Genomic DNA, 14,440 nt, shown 5'->3' with positions numbered 1-14,440 from the left:
TTTTACATTCATTACATTTTCTTTTTAGAAATGATCATGCAGTTGATATCTTGGTTGAGGGGAGAAAAAACTAATAAAAGGCACACAGGATGAATTGCAAGTCTGTGTACAGAAGAATAACTGGGAAGACTTGCAGGGCAGAACATTAGCTGAACACTCAATCATCCCATGAATAACTGTCTCCTCTCATTGCTTCAGTGACTCCAAACTCCTCCTGTAAATCCTTCTGAAATCGCCAAGTCACACGCAAGGGCATAATAAAATGCACATTTCTGTAAGACAGCATGTTGTGACAGTGCCAAAATTAAACTTGGAGAATCAGCTCTACCCAGGCAACCCCCTTGAAGGTACATAAACATGACACAAAGGCACCATCAAAAAGAAAAAGAAAAAGAGGCTGATACGGTCTGAAGCGTTATACTTTTCTAGAAGTCAAATCCAAGTTTTGCTTTATAATTCTATTTCTTGGCCCTCATTTGGGACCTTAAGCAATTGGGACCTCTTGAAGCCCTCACAACTATTCCAGGAAGGCCTGGAAAGTTTTTCCCTACACTGTGAAAATAAATCTTGAAACTCGGACTCGTAAGACTTGATTCACCAACAGAGAATTCTTGATTAGTCCCCCCAGGACCACCTGCAAAGCAGTTACCAGCAACAACCACAGTTTTACTGTATTTCCATTTTAATTCTCTGGATTCCCGTCAGTATTTTGCAAACGACCCTCCTAACCAAGTATTAAAAATCTTCTACACAAAAAACTACAGGCAATACAGGAGAGCTTAGGTGTCTTCTGTTAGCCCTTTGGTTCAGTTGCTTCTTGTAGCCTGAATTATGGTTTTCACTAAAGAGACTTTTCAGTCAACCCCTGCCGATAGACCTTTAGGGCTACCTGAATTGTCGTACTAGCCAGGTCTGCTACTGCCCTTGTCTATAACAATGCATCAGATGCATGTAAATCAGCAATCATGTCTCTTGCGATGTTATAATACACTGAAGAGGAGGCCTGATTTGCAAAGGATTTATCATCAAGGATCTACACTGGATCACATGAACAAAACACCCATAATACAGTGACCAGAGTTCCCTTTTGGATATATACACACTTCAATCCCATTAGCAGAGTTTAAAGGGAAAAATAAATAAGAATACAGTACATTACCTGAAGCAGAGATCAATTCTTTTTTACCAACTGCTTTATAATAAAATACAAATTCCTTACATAGTAAGAGAAAACAGCTTCTTCAGTATATAAAAAAAATCTGTAATTAAATGTACTTTATATCTTGTTCTTTAAATGTATTTAATTGAAAATGGGAGATGCTTTGCAGCATCCCTTGAAACATGTAACATTTGGTTTCAGAAATAATTTTATTAATGAGAGGCACCATATAGCCAACCATATGGTTTCATTTCTAAAAAGAAGGGATGAAAAGTCCCCTTTGTCTCAGAAATGCGAGCCCCCTTTAACTCCAGGGGTTCAGACACAGCAGCTGCATATTAAAGCACACTAAACTGGGGGACGTGTGAAACTTAAAAATCCTGCATGTAACCAGGCTGTCCAGACAGATTTAGCTCTGCAGAAAATTGCCCCGGTCTCTCCAAGTAAGGCTGGTGGGTAATACGGCACCCTTGGCTGCAGTAAAAGCTGCTTTGAGCACTCAGCGCATTTTGAGGGAAGGAGGGAAACTAAAAACGGCTACAGGCATAGACAAGATCTGACCCTCTTAACCCATCACTGACCACAGCCTGAACAGAGAGTACAAGCGCACTGCCAACCTACCAGGGCAGCAGGGCGCTGTGACTTTAAGCGCTGCCCCAGCTGTGGATCCCTTTACTTGTGTGCAATCATATGACGCCACAGTAGATAAAGGAGAACTGATCTTTTCAAAGTACGAATTCTATCTGCCAAGTACCGTGAACACAGACAGACGGCCCCCCCACCCTCTCCAAAAAAAAGTGCCCAATGACTAACAGGGACAACCAAGGGCAATCTGACCAAGCCCCCCTTGATTAACAAATCTTTACCACTAGAGTAACACTGCAAGAAATGACTGCATTACCACAAGGATTTGTTTGTGACAAAATAATAACAGGGGAAGTGTGGTGACTCTGTGGCTCAGGATCTGCGCCTGTGGCTGGAAGGTTGCCGGTTCGTATCCCGCGGCCGGCAGAGGAATCCTACTCCGTTGGGCCCCTGAGCAAGGCCCTTAACCCCGACTGCTCCAGGAGCGCCGTACAATGGCTGACCCTGCACTCTGACCCCCAGCTTCTCTCCCTGTCTGTGTGTCTCATGGAGAGCAAGTTGGGGTCTGCGAAAAGAAATTCCTAAAACAAGAAATTGTATATGGCCAATAAAGTGATCTTATCTTATAATTACTAATTGTCAAAAGAAATTCAATCTTTTTATACTTTTTGTAAAACAAAGTTTATTTTAGGTGCTGATCATTCATGACCACGGTACACCTGAGTGATTCAAACTGTTGCACTAAATTTCCTTTGATGGGGAACCTAAAATCTATTGAATGTCCTGGTAAAACATTAAGAAAAAAAATACACCCACAAGGGATCAAGAGAACAAGAGCTTAGCCATTGGCTTGTTGGAGGCTGGATTAAGTGAGCATGGCGTCGGTCACTTGCTGTCGGAGATGAAGTGCAAGACAGCTGGTGTGAGATCGACGTCAGTCTAAGATTGACCACAATCTGGGAGATCAAGAGGTCACGACTCCACTCCAAGGAGGGTGGAGAGGATGACAATCTGGGCAGGAGTCCATCTTCTTCAGAACTCCACTCAGTGCTTGATGAAGACCTAACTTCAAGGCAATACATTGATCAACCTCAGGGACGTCCCTTCCTGTGGGCTCAACCTGAGCAGGACCACACCTGTAAAAACCACATGATCCCCATCGAACTTTTGCGGGATGGTTCTGGAGGACGACATGTGACACCTAGGGCTCAGAAACCAGTGAACACAACCCAAGAGGAAAAGGACACAATCCCACACAACAGCATCCAACGCAAATTGTGTCGCAGATGTACAGTCTGTATTGCTTCCAGCAGCGCCCACACACACACTGCTAGACACTTCACAGTAAACCTCCTGCTGATGACCAAAATATTCATCAGTGTAATTAATTTACTTATGTTATATGTGCAATACCATTTTAAATGTTCTGCAGACTACAAACCCAAGATTCAGGCCTTTAAATCCAACCATTCACCACAACATACAAAATGATTGTCCACAGGTCATCAAATCACATAATCAAGCAGTTTTTTTTCCTCTTTTCACAATGCTAAAATTCACCCTTAACATCTATCCATACAGTATATAAAAAATATTATGGAAGGGCCTTATAAACCACTTGATGAAACATGTAAAAGTCCAATACCTATTTATGACATCTCACTTACAAGTTTTCATTGGACATAGAAGACCATACAACCCACTTTGAATTAATTCAATCAAATCACAAGAACCCCATGTAAACAGTAGAAATAAATAATACAAAACCCCCAAAAATTGGCAACCAAAATGCCTGAATAGGCACCTGTCAGATAAAATTTCAGTTTTGCCCAGCATGGTATTTCATACTTTCCCAGAAAACTACAAACACTCTCAGCATCTCCAGTTTCCATGGCCATTCCCGAAACAGCACTCCCTAGGTCAAGGTTTAAAGTCACCTACCCATTGTGTTGCTGCAGCACGTTAGCTGGGGCATTAAATTTCGGCGCAGTGGGGACGTAAGTCACTGGTTTCGTCACAGGCCCCAAGTTTGTATCGTCGGAGCCGGAGATGAACGGCCGAGGCATCTTATTTAAAGACATGCTGGGAGCAAACGAGTACTTTGGCTGACTGGAGGCAGAAGCAAGCAACTCCTGAATGAAAACAAAACATACAGCAAAACCCACAATGCCATGCAGTTAGAGAATAATTGTCTGGCAGTGTGTCCCAGATGCATAGACACCTATTAAATTCATTCCTTTTTTGCTCACAGCGAGAAAAGAAGATTTTCTACATAGGCCATTTTTGTACCAAAGAATAATTATTGGAATGGTTGCAGATTATTACTTATCTTAGCATAAATGAAAGTATAGTTGTTTAACACTCAAAGCACAATAGAAAGATGTTTACATTCTAAAGATTTAAATATGATGGTGCTACTTTCAACAATCAAATATTTTGCAGGCTGCACAAATTATTGCATTCATGATCTCTGAAAAAAGGAAAGGGAGGTGCTAACAGCCTAGAAGTTAGCAGGTGCAACAAAAAATTCTACTTTAATACTTCTGTGGATATTTACTGGAAAACCAATGTTTTGATCATTCAAAAATGCCTATTCTCAGACGTTCCACTTACTGTAGGATGTGAAACCAGAACTGTACCTGCGATATTTCCCAGGTATCACAGGAAATACAGAATGGGATTCTACTAGAGATTCTACTAACACTTCTCCACCATAGGGACTAGCGCTGACCATCTCCAGCTCCTATTCCTGTTACAATTCCCAGTGTGCAGTACAGACACAGTCACCGTACTGCGGACATGCCTGTCTGTCCTGCAAATAGCTGAACTGGAATCAAACCAGATCAAGCACCTAGCGCACTCAGAGCAGCTGTCACACCTTCACGTGAACCACAGACTCTTTCCCAAGCAGTGCACAGAAAATGTCATTTCCGATTTTCAAATAATTACGAGACTGAAAATGAAAACAAGTAAAACAATGCAGCTTGTAGCGGAAAACAGCCACAAGATGGCAGCCCTGCATACCTTTTAAAACTCCAATAGTTGCCATGGAAATTGGGAGAAGTTTCCTATTTTAATGGCTAAATGCATGCTTTATTACATCTCAGTCTTGACATTACATCCTGACCAAGAGTTCACTTTCCAACAGGTTTTACAGTGGTGTCTCATCTGGGACAGCCTGCACATTTAAGACACTCAGAACCATACTTCACATCACACCAGGACTAGTGGGATATCAGTAGGATTAATAGGATGGCACTGACAAATTATCCAGTCATCACACTTGCAGCTGAACAAATAGTGAATAATGCTTCAGCAAAATGAGGGATGCGTCAGAAAGGGAAGTAGCTTAATACAAGCTCCAGTCTTGAGATTTTCACTGCTCAGATGCCACCATACTAGGGTAGGATCACTGACAGTCCTGGCACAGGGTAAGTGTGAACAGGGCTTCCCAGTCACATTGCGTTTCAACGGGACAATCCTGGGTTCATTTACCAAGTCAGAACACCAAGTGTCAAAAAATGAAGCTAACTTTCCTCCTGTTGAGATTTTAATTGTCAATATTGAATCTATTAGCCCAGCTATCTCCAGTCATAACAAGGGCTTTGCTGGCTATTTCATATTGATGTTAATTCAAATTAAAATGTCATAATTTATAGTAAATACTGTTATAAACTCACAGGATATTTGCTGGGGTTTGGCATTACTAAATTTGAGTCTTTAAGAAGGATTGTTTTATTCTGAAATACTTTGCAGGTAGGGACTTACTGCATAAGCTACAGATGACCTTGGTTCCTTCACATCATTTTCACTGTAGTAATCTACATAATTGAGTGTATTTACAAATTAGGTGGCATCCACACATTATTCACACTTTGTTCACATACCACTAATGCAGTAAATATAAATCTTACCTTCTGTTCTGATCCAGCAGGGTGGAAAGCTCTGAAAGAAAAAATAATTTACGTTATCGTACATTGCAGACGCTAGTTTACTACCAAGGTTACCAAGCAAATAAATATTTTTAATGGCCTCCCTGATCTTCTTCCGACCTGAACACAATAACTGTTTAGAATTAGATCCTCTTATATATAGATATGTGTAACAGTGATATATTTAACAGTGCACTGAAATCCATTTTCCCCCAGTTGAAAATCATAAGTTAAGGCTATAATTATGGAAATTTAAAAGGGTTGTAAAGGTTTTACAGCTTTTTAGACAGGGTAGAAAAAATTCATGGAACTAAGAAAATTTGTTATTTATGTTGGCTTATGCGTTTTTCCCTCAAGCAAAGAAGCAATTTTTTTTTTTTTTAACTTTGACCTTCCCAAAAATTACAAAAACATTGTATTATTTTCTAAAGGAAGGAAACATTAAGGATTAGTTGGATTTCCGATGGGTGGTCAAGTTATAGGTTTCATTTAAATTTTATGTTCCAATATTTAAGACCTACTAAAATTATGATGGCACTAAATTTTAAGGCTCCAAAAGCATTTATAAAACTTATTTCATGTCTATTGTAATAACTAATTATAAAACCCGTAAATCCAAAATGCAGACAGAAATGCCAACACGTTGTCTTGTTCAATGTGATCCACAGTGTGGCTGCTTTCAGACTCCTGCACAAACATTTCCAACCAGGCAAGTAAATGATTCAGCTTAAACCAAACTAAATCAAGAGATAACCTGGTGTGAAAAACCATGACATTAGATGGAAACAAAATATCCAAGGACCAATGCAATTGACATGATACACAGTTTAATTTATATACATAGCAGCCTCTAAGGTTATTGCGGAAATAGCAGCACTTTGTAACATGACCCCAGCCATCAGTGTTTTCAGAGCTGTTTGCAAATACCAGAGCATGTAACAAATGTTACCTCCATTCACATTACCAGCGCTCCCACTGGGATATTAAATTGAATTGCATTTTACCTTCTGGCTTCGTAAAACATGATTACAAATGAGTAAATGGGGGAAAAAAAATGTTCCATTAAATGAAGAAACAAATAACGAAAGAAAACTGCCGGCACAACAAAGCAGGGGGCTCAAGGAATGCTTTAAGTATGATGTTTCTTCAATTGGACAACATTAATCAGAAACAGTCAGAAAGCATTAGTAATTTGGACAGATCAAGGACCACAAAGAATAAAATGCATAGCATCCGGTATTTTGCTCCATGAGTCTACATACAAGTTTAACTATTATAGTTATAACACTATGTTGCCCCAGATGTAATGCACGTTTTCAAAAAAGCACAGAAAAAAAAAGAGTAAATTCTGTAGATATCGTGGTACTCACTGATTGGCATCACAGACGGAACTGCAGATCAACATTTCCATATGCAAAATACATAAATATATAAATTTGCCTCTGTTTTACCACATACATTACTTATATAACGCAGCTTTTCTTATTTTGTATTCCCATTTCATGCTCGCCAGGCTTTTCCCCACGGTATAATTGCATGCATGTATCGCACAGGTATAATAATCTGGAGCAGCGGCTAAGGCTCTGAACATGTAACTGGGATTTGAGCCCACAAATGTCCCTTGACCTGAAATGTCTCACCTGGACTTTTGCTCCGAGTACCCCAGTAACATGCTCTGCTGTATAAATGGGGACAAATATAAGCAACAGTGGATGAAAGCCTCAGTCAATTTGCAAAAAGGGGCAATCTTCATATTAAAAAAAAAAAAGGAAAGCAAATGCCAAAAAAAACTGTAAGGATTATTTGCGTGCAATGTGCAGTCAATCAAGAATAAGAACTTGATAAATAGAAAATTTACATTAACCCTGCCAAAACAAGACTTATTTCTTTCTGACCCACAGAAACTGTGAACTCTGAAACTGTTAGTGGCATGCTACAGTGTCCTCATCTTCATTTTTCCAACCCAAATGGTGACCACTTCATTCTGGTCACTGATGACCAAGTAAGCAGCTGTTAACAATTTTTAATTTCTTGATCTGTATTCAAGTAATACTCAACAACCCACAGCAGAAAATATTTTCTGTGATGAACATCTTGAAGCAATTCGAATGCACACGTACAGGGATCATTCAGAAGAAACATTCGATAGCTATGGTAGGAAGCCAAAGCTTTCTGGGTTTGTCAGACAGTCGGAGAAGGTCACAAACAAAACAGCATCTAGGTCAGTGTGGAGATATCACTACACCATGTTCTGAAGTCAGGGCTGCAGAGAGTGGCTTGTACAAATCAAATTAGTGTAATGGAACATACAGGATTAAAACCATCTTGCAAGCATGAGTTGTGTGTGTTTGAGGGTGGAGGAGTTAACTTATTAAATGTGGAAAATACAGGAACAGTTCTGCATGGTGACCTAAAACAAAACCCACCAGAAAATCAAGATACAAGCTACGCAAAAAAACAGAGCAAAACAAGGCTGTTAAGGTCCCCATTTTCTGCAACCTGAATTGTTCTTGGTTAAATGTTTGGTTTTTTCCCCCCCCCCCACATTTGAGAGTTAAAGAAAATGCAGCACTTATCCTTTGCAGTTTTAGCACCCTCACGTTTGTGCAGCACACTCCGGCAGAACAAGAAATGAAGTGAATTAACAGGCATAATACAAATAAGTCAAAAAAATATTTTGACTTGTTCTCCTGCTCTGTAAAAAAGCTACTGAGCTTTTATACAGCTCAGTTCAAATTCCGTTTTTTCTTTCAGATTTCATATAAGGAAAATGGTACTTTTGTATTTATCATAAGCCACTAAGCCTTTGCATTCTTAAGCTAACAGCAAAAGCACGTTTGGATGGCAGTTTTCTGTACAAACCCAGCTTGTGAACCCGGTGATAGGCCATTCCTTCCTGCACCACTCGTCATGATGGTTGGAATGGTTGTTATCTTGCGGGGGTGTTGCGGTCACTCGAGTTATCAGTCCAAACCTAGTTCCCCATGTGCCCGATTCGACAGCTAAGCAAGACTCCAACACGATACATATGGTAGCCAGCGGGTAATAAACAGGAAACAGACAACGGGCTATTCTTCCTGCAACAAGCTGAAATAACTCCAAGTTATCTCCCTTCACAATGTTGAGAGGTTAATATCTACATGTGTCGACAATAAGACAGGGAAATGCACTGCGGTAGCAGAGCCGCAGTCCTGCGAGTCAAGGCTGGAAGTACAGTTCAGCAACAGAAACCCTGATGTGCTCAAGTGACTATTTCTATAAGAGGAGATAATGGAAAGGTAAAAAGTACAGAGAAACGTGTTGAAAGAGTGTTGTTCTACAAGAATTTATCAATGCTTTCTAAAGCCAATGAAAACCAAGAATGGGCTTTTAACGAAGGAGAAGAGAAACGGATAGGGCCTGAATGCTCTGACAAAGTTACAAGTCTATAGGTGCACACAGTTAGGGAGGTAGACGTGCAGAATAATGGAGCAGTAAATTGTAAAAGAAGGAACAAAACTCCAGATGAAAACAGGTAATAACATTAAGATCTTGTTGCAGGTCTGCAAGAGTGTAAACAGAGGGCTGTAAATTTAAGAATGAAGACAAAGACAAGAATCCAGTGCAGGGGTAGCACCCAGACTCTACAGTCAAAAGGAACAGATGGAAAACCACAAACAAAGGCAACATTTCAGAATATTCAAAAAGATTTTACAGATGGTATTAAATGTTATCCAAAACTATTGCAATAACTTCTGATGCCATTTTTTGTTAAATCTAAAAATAAAGTACACCATTAGTAATGTACAGCCATTAAAGTTAAAACGGGTATATTTCTTCTAATAAAGCCTAAGTTTTAAGCCAAAGGTTATTTCTCGGCTAATTTCAAAAGCATCTCACTGTCATCACAAAGATCTTTGCCAGCAATCAAACATTCAATCAGAAAAGGAATAACTTCAAAATGTATACCATGCTTTTCATGAGGCAAGACATTTTCATTTTCATGAGAATTGTGCTGTAGTTGGCCTACGAAGACAGAAATATGAGACTGTTCTACCTACATCAGGAAAGACCATGCTACAGTCCGAACAGTATGTTGCTTTTTGTTATATAGACCGCTGGCAAAAAATTCAGGGTTTTGATGGCTGAACCTAAGTGAAGCTATATTGTTACAGTTACTGAAACACAGTTGGGATGAAGGGTAAAACGAAGGTAAGAAAAGAAACGTTAAGACTTTTAAGAAGCTATTAAGGCCGGAGTTGAGAAAGCCAGACCCATCTGGAGAAGACTTCTACTGATTCATTTTTCATTTCTTCTGTAAAAGCTTGGTTATCCTCCAGAATAAGCTTATCCTGCCAAAAATAATAACCCTATTCCATCTTTAAGAAGCAATTACTCATGATTACCCTCAGGAAGGTCACAAATATAAAAACGAAGCAATTTGCTTATGTAGGAATGGACTGTGGAAAAACGCCAACAAGTGTAAGGACAATAGAGGAAAGACACATGAAAGCATCTGGGATGCTGCAGGAAATGTCCCTGGAGGAAATTATAAAGTGCTGGGTTTTCCTGAAAAAGCCCTCAGTTCTCCTAAAGACACAGCACTCTTGAGATCTCTGGTGCTGAAGTCAACATTCTGTAAAACCACCAGAATCCTGCCTCCATCACAAAAAAAGAAAGTGCTTTATTTTTCCACAAGCATCATGTTCATCTTATGGGAGCATGTAAAAGGCAACTCTTGAGAAACTTTGAAGTTTAAGGGAAGCCAGGAGAAGAAGCAGTGTCCCAGCCCTCCTGTCTAAAAATCTTTAAATTGTTCAAACTCGCAGGACCATTATGGTTTGTCAGCCTCTCCTAACTCCCCATTGGTACTGCCTCTGTAACATGTCTGCCCTATAACCAGAACTAGTCACAGGGGAGAGAGAGGCACTAAGGCCTCTCTACTCAGGGTGAGTAATGAAGTGGGGGGATCATTTGACCTTTGAGAGCTTGACAAAAAGCTATGCAAATGCATGGAGAACATGTGCCCCTAGACCTGACACGAACCCAAGGCCAGAATCGAACCCAGGACTCTAGGGCGATGAAGCACTAGCATTAACCACCATATTACACCTCTGCATTTACACACGTTTTCCAAGCGTCAGTTTTGTTTTTTTTACACTGTTAGGTCTCGATGCCACAGACCCTTCTTTTGCAAGCAGGTGTCTTGCACAAACAAATTAGGCTTGAACTGAAAAATGATGATGGCTTGTTTAATTTCCTTCCCCACCTCCAAGCAGATAACCCCTGCCCATTCAAATGCTCAGCTTTAGTAAGAATATGGAAGAAGTTCATAAAAAGAAAACTCTTGCACCCTATTCCATTCCAAAAACGTAAAGTATCCTCTTGACTTTAAAAGAAGAGGCAAGCCTTCATTTCATCCTTTTGAAGTACTGTTCTTAAGATTTCACTGCCAGTAACCCAACAGGAATTCAACTCAATTACATTGCAGAAGAAGTCAAAGAAGTCAAGTGCTGGCTAAAAACTATCCAAGATCTAACTGATCCAATGGACTACCGTTCAGAGTATCTGTCCTAATTTATGTTGTGGCTGCCTGATTACCCATTAAAATGGACCTTCGAAACATGAACCTTCCCATCATTCCCACTTATCAGAATAGCTACAAATACACAAGAATTGCTTAAATGCATCATTACAGTGGAATATCGACAGCTCCAGAAGTGAGTGAGTATTTTATTTCTCTGGCATTTCAGATTTTATCTCTAAAGAAAATTAACAAAATCTGCCCAAAACTGGACTGCAGGACTGTAAAAGAAGAGCTGCATCCATTCACTATCAGCGACAGCCACTCAGTAAATTAATCTGGAGGAGCCTACAGTGGAAGCATAGGGTCCAAGGCAGGACCGAGAACACAACTGCTTTCTAACCAGACGGACCTTTGATGCTCTACCAACAGAGACTGGAACAATTTAAAAACAAACTATCTAACCTACAGGGCAAATCTTTGGGATATGGGAGGAAAGTACAAATTATCCACAAAAGCCACAAAACAAACTCCATACAGACAGAAGCCTGAGGCTCAGATCGGATCCAGGGCCCTAAAGCAGGGATGTAGCTGCACTAATTGGCATACCGCCAATTGCTAGCCATCTCCCTACTGTCTGATGTCCATTTCATCCTCAGGTCCAGCACGATCAGTAAATTAGAATCCACAAAAGATGGAAAGAGTCGGCACTAGCAAAGCATGAGCTGTATCAAAACTCCTAAATGAGGTAAGGAGATTGTCGAGACACCCCTGTCAATTTCGCAACTCTTACTGAAAACACTCTCAGACGGATTATGACTCGATCAGATTACATCACATTTTTCTTGAATCCCAAGAAAAACAGGACCGCACTACAGTGTTGTTCTTCCAGCTAGCCACATGAGAATGCACCACTCAGAACTCTATAAATACTTTAAGTGAAAGATTTAAAGTAAACTGCGCCATAAAGCAAAATCGGGAAAGATCAATATTTCAAGCCGCGCTGGCAGGGAAGCACCACCTTGACTACAGCATGGTATTCGCTTTCATCTGTCTTTATAAAGGTCTGCTGGCTGTACAAATTTCAAAGCTGTCAAAAGATACAAACAGACTTGTGAAATAATTCCTTCATAAACTACGAGGCTGTCACAAGCTCGCAGGCAAGTAAACATTTATATAGGCATTTACTGGGGCAAATGTTCCAGGTATGCAAGCATAATGGGATACATGGCATAGGATCAAGAAAGGAAACTCAGTAAAACTTGTTTTTCTCCAAACAGCAAAAATAAGAAAAACTAAATCCAAACTGAATGCCATTATATTGAGTCGATTTTCTCCCTTCTTGTATTTACACACACACACCTCTATTTCTATATTATTGTGGGACCTTCCCACTCCCCTTAATTCCATTTTATTTACTCTTCCCGACTGAATAAAACGGAACTCCACACAGGGTGCAAATCGAATCAAAATAAAAAGTACTTCTAGTTATAAGAGATGATGCAGTGTAAAATTTTTGATAAAAAGGTCATTTAAATAGTGGCGAGGCTGCAGGTTTTTCAGGAGTTAGTATCTGGGTGGGACCAGATTTGAAAATGTCAGCCCCACATTGATCATAATACAGTCCCCAAAGCACCACTACACACAAATCCAAATTACTGTTTCATTATTAAGATCGTAAACCACAATACACTGTTGTACTAGGGCAGGATTTTTAACAGACTTCTGAACTGAAAGACAATGAGGCTTTAGAATCACCTCATGTGGCCACATTTTTAACCTTGAAGACTGGGGGCAAAGAGTCTTAGTGAGGTATTACAAAGAATTCGGGGTAACAAACATTTTCATGTTAGACCACAAGGCATGCCTTTCTCCCTACTCAGCTCATACGAGAAAGGGCTTCCTTCAGGAGCCTGCCTGCTAACGAAGCCCATATGGGTACAGTTGAAATAACCGTCCATCCCCCTCAAATAGTTTTTGGTATGATGTCTAGTCTTGCCAAAACGAAAGCCAGCAAATTAAACCCCCAGCAGTTTCTACATTTCTCATTTCTGGCTCAAACGTGATGTTACGACGGTCAAAGAAATGTTACCATTCAATTCCCCAAACTCACAGTCCCAGTCATCCATCTTCCCATCCACAGTGCCCATCTCCCAAGAAGCTCTAACCTCTTTTTTTATACTAAAGGATTTTAGACTTATGACCCTGCATGCCAGATGAGAGGAGAGTTGAGAGGAGGGCGACGCGAAGCCGCTGAGTCCAGTACCTGCTCAGAGAAAGCGTGAGAGTGTCCCCAGCAGCTCTGATCTTGTTCTGCGCCTCCACATGGGTCATTTCCTCAGCGTTGGCGTGGTCAATGGAAACCACCCAGTCTCCGGGCCCGACGCCTGCCTGGGCAGCCTTCCCCCCAGGAGTCAGCTGTCAAACAAAACAAAGAGCTTGTGAGGAGCCCGCCTGCACATGGGACCCTTCCAACAGGTTCCAACTCCCCTTACTGCTTGACGGTTTACTTTTCTTCTGGGAGACAATTCCAGCACCTGCTTAAAGGGGAACTGCAACGCTATTTTTATATTTTGGGGTTAGAAAGAATCGGCGCCGATGAACACACTTCCAACCCCAACGAAAGTAGAATGTACACAGGAACGTGTAAAACCTCCAATTTAAATCACAAAATGGACAGAATTTCCAGATTCCACAGTGACACTCTCCGATTCAGAACAAGGCAACCAAACGTCCGGTGATATTAAAAGGCACTATTACACCGTAAACAAGCAGGCTTGCGAACACATCTCTTTTAAACCAGTATAAATACTGTTCTTGTTTGAGACGGTTTTGCCAACAAATACTACTTGTTAACTCTGCATGCAGATCACGTTGGAACATCTCTGGAATGAAATGACTGCTGCACAACCTCATACATCACAGTACATTAGTCATTACAGTGACTAGTGAGCAGGAAGGGCCACATCAATTTATGCAAACTCTCGCTCTCGTCCGTAGTGAGACCGGAGGTTTGTGACAGCATGGTGACCGTACAGTACTTTCACAATTTTTACAAAATCGGAATTAAATTGGGACTGCAGTTCCCCTTTAAGATGGCTGCTTCTCAATCCAGTTCTTATAAGGTACGTTATAGCAGGTGTTCTAGGTCTCTTTGAATAATCGGAAGCTTAAAAGGACGGTTGTGGGTTTAAAATCCCTGTTGCTGATATTCTACCCAAGAGCCCAGATACTTAACCACAATTGCTCCAGCCCACTCTA

General features: G+C 40.6%; 1 protein-coding gene across 3 annotated transcripts in view; it reads right to left on the bottom strand.

Moving 5' to 3' along the window:
• Nucleotides 1-14,440, bottom strand: part of pdlim7 (PDZ and LIM domain 7) — a 52,540-nt gene that overhangs the window by 17,441 nt on the left and 20,659 nt on the right. For 2 of the 3 annotated variants that reach the window (XM_088932149.1, XM_088932150.1), the window contains exons 3-5: nucleotides 13,446-13,597; nucleotides 5,659-5,689; nucleotides 3,686-3,876 (exon numbers count right to left, since the gene is read on the bottom strand). In XM_088932149.1, the coding sequence (XP_088788275.1) occupies nucleotides 3,686-3,876; nucleotides 5,659-5,689; nucleotides 13,446-13,597 (374 nt within the window). The remainder of the gene's footprint in view (nucleotides 1-3,685; nucleotides 3,877-5,658; nucleotides 5,690-13,445; nucleotides 13,598-14,440) is intronic. The other variant, XM_088932151.1, reaches the window with a different exon arrangement.

This window comes from Atractosteus spatula, chromosome 14, assembly GCF_055471065.1.
Source record: "Atractosteus spatula isolate fAtrSpa1 chromosome 14, fAtrSpa1.hap1, whole genome shotgun sequence".
In the NCBI taxonomy this organism is placed as follows: domain Eukaryota; kingdom Metazoa; phylum Chordata; class Actinopteri; order Semionotiformes; family Lepisosteidae; genus Atractosteus; species Atractosteus spatula.
The sequence above is the reverse complement of the archived record's forward strand: the minus strand, read 5'-3'. Positions and strand labels throughout refer to the sequence as shown.